The 7,426-nt window shown below is 53.0% G+C and overlaps 1 protein-coding gene across 1 annotated transcript in view; it reads left to right on the top strand.

The window, feature by feature from the left end:
- The first annotated feature begins 237 nt into the window (after nt 1-237).
- LOC308145458 (axin-2-like) overlaps nt 238-7,426 on the top strand; it is a 14,462-nt gene continuing 7,273 nt past the window's right edge. The window contains 3 exon segments of the mRNA XM_080516910.1: nt 238-418; nt 1,353-2,325; nt 5,045-5,185. Coding sequence (XP_080373036.1) covers nt 1,460-2,325; nt 5,045-5,185 — 1,007 coding nt within the window. The 5' untranslated portion in view covers nt 238-418; nt 1,353-1,459.

Below are 7,426 nucleotides of genomic sequence, written 5' to 3'. Positions count from 1 at the left end.
AGAGAGAGAGAGAATGTATGAATGTGTAGCCCAGATTTAAAAAAGAAAAAAACGAGTGTTTGCGGGGTGGTGCGTTTTCTGGCTGGGAAAAAAAAGTGGGATGTAACCCCCCCCAACACACACACACACACACACACACACACACACCCGTCCCTCCTCCAGAGTTTGACACCCCGGTGATCTACTTAGGCACTGAGCCTGCCTCCTCTGAGGTCAGTGCTTGAATGGGACAGGACGGGCTGCGTTCACTCCTCCACATGTGGCGCGGCTGCGTTTTGTGTTGGATTACTCTTCGGAGAGTTTTCTCCCCCCGTTTTGGATCGTAAGCGCCTCGATGAAAATGGAGTAATTTTCGCAACTTTTTATTTTGCAATTTTTTTTTTTACGCGTCTTGCTCTTGTTTGGATCGCCGGCGATGGTACGTTGCTTTTTTTTTTTTTTTTTACGCACGTTTTATTCAGCGCCACCGGTTTGATCGAAAGGATTTTCCTGCACGCGGTTGCAGGTGGGAGAACCGCGAGGACTGCGAGTCGAGCATTTCTGAAAGAATCCCGGGTGATTTCTTGGAGGTTTGGAGTCGCGGATCGTGCGAGCCGTCACCCACCCACCCCCCCCCCCCCCCCTTTACTTTTGGCGCTGATGCTCTGCTCGGATCGCTCGGGCTCCGGGTGATGTTTTACTCTCCCCCCTTAAAAAAAAAAATGCCAAGTCTGGCTCCGTGTTGACAGTGCAGACACGTTTCTGGGGCTGTGGCTTGAATAATGCGCCGTAATAACCGTCCGGGGCAGATATTAAGGCGATTGATCGCTTACCATTTACGCATGAGCGGCGCGCGTCTCCCCCGGGCTTTTTTACATTAACGTTAAGGTCATTGTTGCGCGCATCACAAGCAGCTGCTTTTCTGGGTTTGTACGTGAGCGTGTGTGTGTGAGAGAGAGAGAGAGTGAGAGAGAGAGAGAGAGAGAAGGGGGGAGATGCAGACAGGGAAGGGTACCGTCGTCCGGAGCAGATTGGGAAATTAATTGGAGTTGAAGCCTGTGACATGGACTCGTTAGGAAAACACGTGTAAGCCACAGTTGTGAGAATCCGGTTTGGTGAAGAGTGTGGTTGTACCGCGGTGATTATTCTTGTAAAAACAGTTTTTGATGTGGCAGATCAATGCACGCGGAGAATGTAGGCTGCAGTTGATCTCTCATTTAGATTATAATAGATAAATGAAACGGAATAAGCCTTTCATACTTCCTTTCTGTGTGAACCCGGCGAGGCGGTTTTGAAAGCGACTGTTTACTTGATGTCTTTCTTTGAAGTTGAGCAGGATCTGGCTTTGATTAGATCAATACTTTGTGTTCCAGAGTGAAGAGGAGCTGAGAAGCTCCCCGCTGCTTTGAGAGAGTGAGTGAGGAGGATTAGGCTGGAGCTCGGCGGAGGCACGACGCCACTCTCAGCCGGAGCCGGAGCCATGAGCAGGGCGCTGGCGGAGCGCGGCGGCGGCGGCGGCGGCGGCAGCTTTCGGGAAGATGCCCCGCGTCCCCCGGTGCCGGGGGAGGAGGGAGAGGCGTCATGCCACAACCCCGGCAGGGCGGCCAAAATGAGAGCCCAGAGCAAGGCGAGGGACGCCGCGGGCGCGCCGCAGCCGGGCGCGGCGACGCGCCGGAACGAGGACGGACTCGGGGAGCCGGAGGGCAGCGCGTCGCCGGACTCGCCGCTGGTCCGCTGGACCAAGTCGCTGCACTTCCTGCTGGGCGACCAGGACGGCGCGCACCTCTTCAAGACCTTCCTGGAGCGGGAGAACTGCGTGGACACGCTGGACTTCTGGTTCGCGTGCAGCGGGTTCCGGCAGATGGACCTGAAGGATTCCAAAACGCTGCGGGTCGCCAAAGTCATCTTCAAGCGGTACGTGGAGACCAACAGCATCGTGGCCAAGCAGCTGAAGCCGGCCACCAAGACCTTCATACGGGATAGTATCAAGAAGCAACAGATCGACTCTGCCATGTTCGACCAGGCGCAGACGGAGATCCAGTCGCACATGGAGGAGAACGCGTACCAGACGTTCCTGACCTCTGACATATACCTCGAGTTCGTGCGCACCGGCTGCGAGAACGCGGCGTACATGAACCACGGCGCGCTGGGCGGCGGCGGCGGCGGCGGCAGCGGCAGCCTGAAGCTGATGTGCGGATACCTTCCCCCGCTCATCGAGGAGGAGGAGTGGAGCTGCGGCGACCTGAAGGCGAAGGCGCTGGGCTCCGTGGTGGGACTGTCCGCCAAGACCCTGAGGGCCACCGCGACCATCCGCACGGCGGCCGAGGTGCTGGAGAACAGCTGCAGGTGAGCGTCACGCCGCTGTCACTTATGGAGCGGAGCGGCATTGGTATATTAGGCAATTATTTCAGGGAGATTGAGGGGGGGGGGGGGGGGGGCTGCTTGATCAAAGGGTCTCGGAGGAACATGCCTGTATACTTGTGCCCTCCTGCCTTGCAGTTAGTGGAGGGGTTGGAGGGGCGGGGTGGCTCCGCAACATCAATGCATGTGAGCCGTCCTTTTAAAGTAAACGGTGTCTCGCAGGCAGCCCCTCTGCTGGCTCTGCTCAAGTTTCCTGTGCTTTGAAACCCTTTTCCTCCGGTTCAGGAATGAATTCAGACGCGGAGCCTCACGACTCTTACAGCTACACAAAACAATGTGATGCCCCCCCCCCCCCCCCCCCCCCCCCCCCCCTCCCTCCTCCCCTCCCCTCCCCTCCCCTCCCTCCCCCTGCTTGCTCACTAAACCACACATAGGTTCTGCATACTGTGACAGAATCTCCTTAATCTGGAGAAATGCTAATACGCAGCGGAGTTGAAAGAAGTTGTGCAGTCAGTCTTATGCCAGGCGGAGATATTGTTCTCTTGGTCAGAGATGAAAGCGGAACTGTTTGTGGAAAGCATTTGGGCTTTTTTATCTTAAGAGCTCGTCCCACACATTGTCCAAACAGCTGAAATCTTTTCAAGCCAGGAACATTTTCAAAAAAACTGGATTTTATGCATGAGCCTGCATCAAAGGCTGCTTAAAACTTCTTCTCTTTTTTTTTTTTTTTTTTTTTTCTTTTCTTTTCTTTTTCTTTTTTTTTTTTAATACTCAAACTACTTTGTCCTCACATCTGGATGCAATTATTACTGGGAGGCTTGACAACGTCTTGAGAGCGCTTTGCTTGGTAGGAAAAGGATAATTTATAGATAATCTTTTTTTCCCCCCGTCAAGTTCTTCCAACTGTGAAAAAGTGCACCGATGAAAACATTCTCACGTGTGCCATTGGCTTCGTGGCGGCGTCGGAAACTGATTGATCGAGTCTCATCGGTCCACCTAAACTCTCCCTGGGGGGGGGGGGTTGGGGGGGGGGGGGGGGGGCTTCATGTGAGCAGATGTCAGATAACATCAGAGTACAGTTGGAAGTGGCCATGTTGAGTTAGGAACCAATAAGCGGCGGGTTTGTTGACATGTGGGCACATCCTGCCCCCCCCCCGGTGTGATCCCCTGCATTCTTGTTTTTCACTAAAGGAGAAGCGGGAGGGAGGGATGAACCCCCCCCCCACCCCCCCCTAACCCCTCACCATCTCTTTAGGTCAACCAATTTCCATCTCAAACATGTGGAACTAATTTTGCCACTGCACAGATCTTCTTTTTTTTTTTTCTTCTTCCTCTGAGAAACTTCCAACACTCGACTCCAAAGTGATAGAAAAACACAACAACAAAACATCCTCGGCTCCAACCACTGATCCCACTTTCTTATAGATCGCGAGCGTCAGTGTTTTCCTTCCTCTTTCTTTTCGGTCCAGCACTTTTATCTCTCTCTCTTTTTTTTTTTTTAAAGGAGAAATCTGTCTGACAGAGACTAAGCATGCTTTGGTCGGAGACAGGGAGAGACAAGAGGAGGGGAAGGGGGGGGATGACAGGAAGGAGGGGGGGGGGAGATCATGAAAGAAAGAAAAGAGATGGAGAGAGAGAGAGAGAGGAGGGGGGGGGGGGGTGTGCAGAGAGCCCAGCTGTGCTAAATACCTGACTCTTTGCGTTGGACCTTCCAAAGGTCAGGTTTGTGCTCGGGGCCTACGGCTTTAGTCATGCTGGGGTTCTCCTCAGCACTCCCGGCAGAAGGCATTCTCATAAAGAAAGGGGCCCTCCTTCCCCCTTTCCCTCTCTCCTTCTCACTCTCTCTCTCTCTCTCTCGCTCTCTCTCTAAAGCTCAAGTTCCCCCTTCCTCTCCTCCCCGTCCTCCCCCTTCACTACTGGAACAGGAATGCAACACAGCAGGAGAGAGTAAAAGACAGAGAGAGTCGGAAAGGGGGAGGAGGAGGAGGGAGGAGGAGGAGGAGGGGGGGGGGGCTCAGACTGGATGATAGCAAGGAGGGGGAGATAAAAGTGGAGGAGGAAAGACTGCGAGACAGACCCAAACAAGAAGTGGAAGAAGAGTGAAGAAGAAGTGATTTTCTACACGCCTTGCACACTTTCACCCACTTTACCGACGAACCTGTGGCCCGACTGGTGACCGCGGCGTATTGATGGGTAACGACAAGTAACGTAAAAAATCTGCAGTTTCCGTCACGATCTTATAACGTCGAGGAGACTCCTGTCGGACCTGCGTCAGCGCCACAAACTCCCGACGGGTCATTTTAGACCAGAGGTGTCAGAACAACGTCGTAGTTCACGAGCCCACATACTGAGACGTTGTCCAGTTTCGTCTTGAGTGGGAGGGACCGGCAAAATTGTGCCATAATAACCTTTGAGTTTAAAATGTAAAGCTTTTCTTTCGTGTGTCACAGCGTATATGTGCTGGAAATGTGTTGGTTTTTTTTTAAAGTCTGAACAATTACCACAGAAAATGACCCAATTCTTACTATAAAGCCAATTTTACTGACGCGTCCTGGTGCAAAATACAGCTCAACGTGCAAAATGCAGTTCATTCTGAGTGTTTTCACACCCCGACAGTCTCGAGTCTCACTTCTCGTAAAACATTTGCTTAAAAAAAAAAAGGGCATTTTCACTAAAAACCTGGCGTCTGCTGTTCCTTTCGTAGATCCCACCGCAGAGGAGACCCGGCCAGCCCCTACTTTGTCAACTCCGGCTACATCTTCGCCCCTGCCACCAGTGCCAATGACAGCGAGATCTCCAGCGACGCCGCGACCGACGATTCCATGTCGATGACGGACAGTAGCGTGTAAGTTCTGTTCTACGACGACGAGGAGGCTTCCCGTCCATCATCCCGCCGCCGCCGCCAAGATTGTGTTGTTTCCACTGCATCGCAATGTACCTGGACCAGAGTTCAGTCAGCGTCTTTCCAGGAAAACGTCTCGGGTGGTGTGAGAGGGAGGGGGAGGGGGGGGGTGGTAAAACTCTTTGGCCTTGTAGTGGAACACGCTCAGCTTTTCCCGGGGGGCCCCCGGATGGCTCTGTTGAGAAATAATGGCCTGTAATGTATTTTAATTATCCTCTATGATTGACTCCAGGTAATTCTATTAATGTGTAGTCGCTGCCGCGGCCTCCGGGGAGATAACTCTGGGAAAGTCATTATGTCTGAGGACCTTTTGAAGTTTATTCTGACGGGTTACAGGCTTGAGGTGAAGGCAGAAGAAATGAGACCGTCTTGATGTGGGGGGGGGGGGGGGGGGTGTGGGGTGGGGGGGTTGTGGGGGGCGTTGCCTCATTTTCCTCAAAGTTGATATGTATCCATCCCACCCACCCTTCTGCCACAACAGACTTGTTTTTTTTTCATATTATCTAATCGCTTTTTCCCTTTGAAGAGCTGTAGGAGAGAAGGGGTGGGGTGGGGGTGGGGGGGGGGGGGGGCAAGGGGAGAGGGAAGTGGCCATTCGGGCCTCAAGACAAACTCATTGAAAAATGTTGGCATCAAATGAAAGCAGGCTTACTCACATGGTGGGTCGGTTTCCTGCCACTGGCCTCTGCGGCGTGCTGAGATCATGTGTCTGCGAGGCTTTCACAGGGGTTACTCATTTCTAGACCTTGGGACAAGACATGAGGAACTCCCTCTGGCCGAGCTAGGACACCCCTCAACCCCCCCTCCTCCTCCTCCTCCTCCTCCACCCCACAGCGTCTCTCCTTCGCCCGGCCCGGGCCAATGGCGGGAGCGGCGAGGCTCCAAGTGCAAAGGGAGTGAGAAAATAAAGTGCACAAGAGTATAAAGGGCTTAACTGAATCGCTTTCAGCCTATTGTTAGGTGAGGGGAGCTTAGCGGGATAAGAGGGTGGCTGGCTGCTTTGAAAATGACTTGCACAACTTGAATAGGAGATCCCCCTATAAAGTAAAGAGCCCCACCAAACCAATGAAAAGGGCCCCGGGACTAGTTTTTTTTTTTTCTCTGCCCCCCCCCCCCCCCCGACCTGGACAAAGCGCCCCCGGCCGTCACGTGGGGACGGTTTCGGACTGATGGAAAACACAAGTCGGCGAGAGGGAAGTCGGCCAGCCTTTTGTTTGTCTGGGGGACGATGGTGTGGGCGGCCGAGGGGAGGGGGGGGGGGGGGGGGGGGGGGGGGTTCTCGTTCAACTCGCGAGTCCCTCTGGGCTACTTGAGTCGTACTTTTGAAGAAGTTTCCCGTGGTCCTTCCTGGCGCCGCGAGGGCCGATGGCTCCTGGACCCCAGGGTGCGCTTTGGCCACCAATTGATTTTTTTTTGGGGGGGGGGGGGGGGGGGGGGGGGGGGAGCGACAACATCCCGCCCGACAACGTCACTCCCCGAGTCGTGACTCGCAGAACTTTCCCAGATGATCACAGTGGAGAAACAAGCTAATTGTGTGTCAAAGTCGGTTTTTTTTTCTTCTTTTTCTTTCGAGTCGCTCTCGCCAAGGTCTTCGGCGGTGAGATCTCTCTCGTCTTTCTCGTCCTTGTCCGGAGCTCTCGTGTCTCCCGGCTTCTCATACGAGGGGACAATTTGATTAGTGCGTTCTTTTATAGTGGTTAAAAGACACACTGCAAATTTGAATCTCATTTCCCAGATAAAGAACAAGAGGAGAAGGATTTGGGAAAGAAGGGGGGGTTGCAGAAGAAAAAGGGGTGGTGGTTGGAGGGGGGGGGGGGATTTTTTCTTTTTTTTTTCTTTTTCTCTTTTTGCTTATATCTTATTTATGGATTTACTTGGACGCTGGGGAATGCTGCTGCACCAACTTCAAACATTACCTTATCTTACAAACCAGCCTTTTGATGTTGCTGAGATCAGAGGCTCACAGTGGAGCGCTTGCCAAACGAAGATGGCAGCGGGTTGCATATGTGCATGAGTGTGAGATTTCAAAGAGGCAGCAGAAAAAAGTAGCGTTTGGGCTAGGTCAGACACTTCTGAGCAGCCAAAACGGCCAAGATAATTGGCCCAGCTTAAGTGGCAACTGACTGGAAGAGCTAGCAGACAGAAAGAAAGAGAGGGGAAAAAAAGAAAACGGGAGAATGAGAT

This window comes from Blennius ocellaris, assembly GCF_963422515.1.
Source record: "Blennius ocellaris genome assembly, chromosome: 3".
Lineage (NCBI taxonomy): Eukaryota > Metazoa > Chordata > Actinopteri > Blenniiformes > Blenniidae > Blennius > Blennius ocellaris.
Note: the sequence above shows the minus strand (reverse complement) of the source record. Positions and strands in the feature narration are given on the sequence as shown.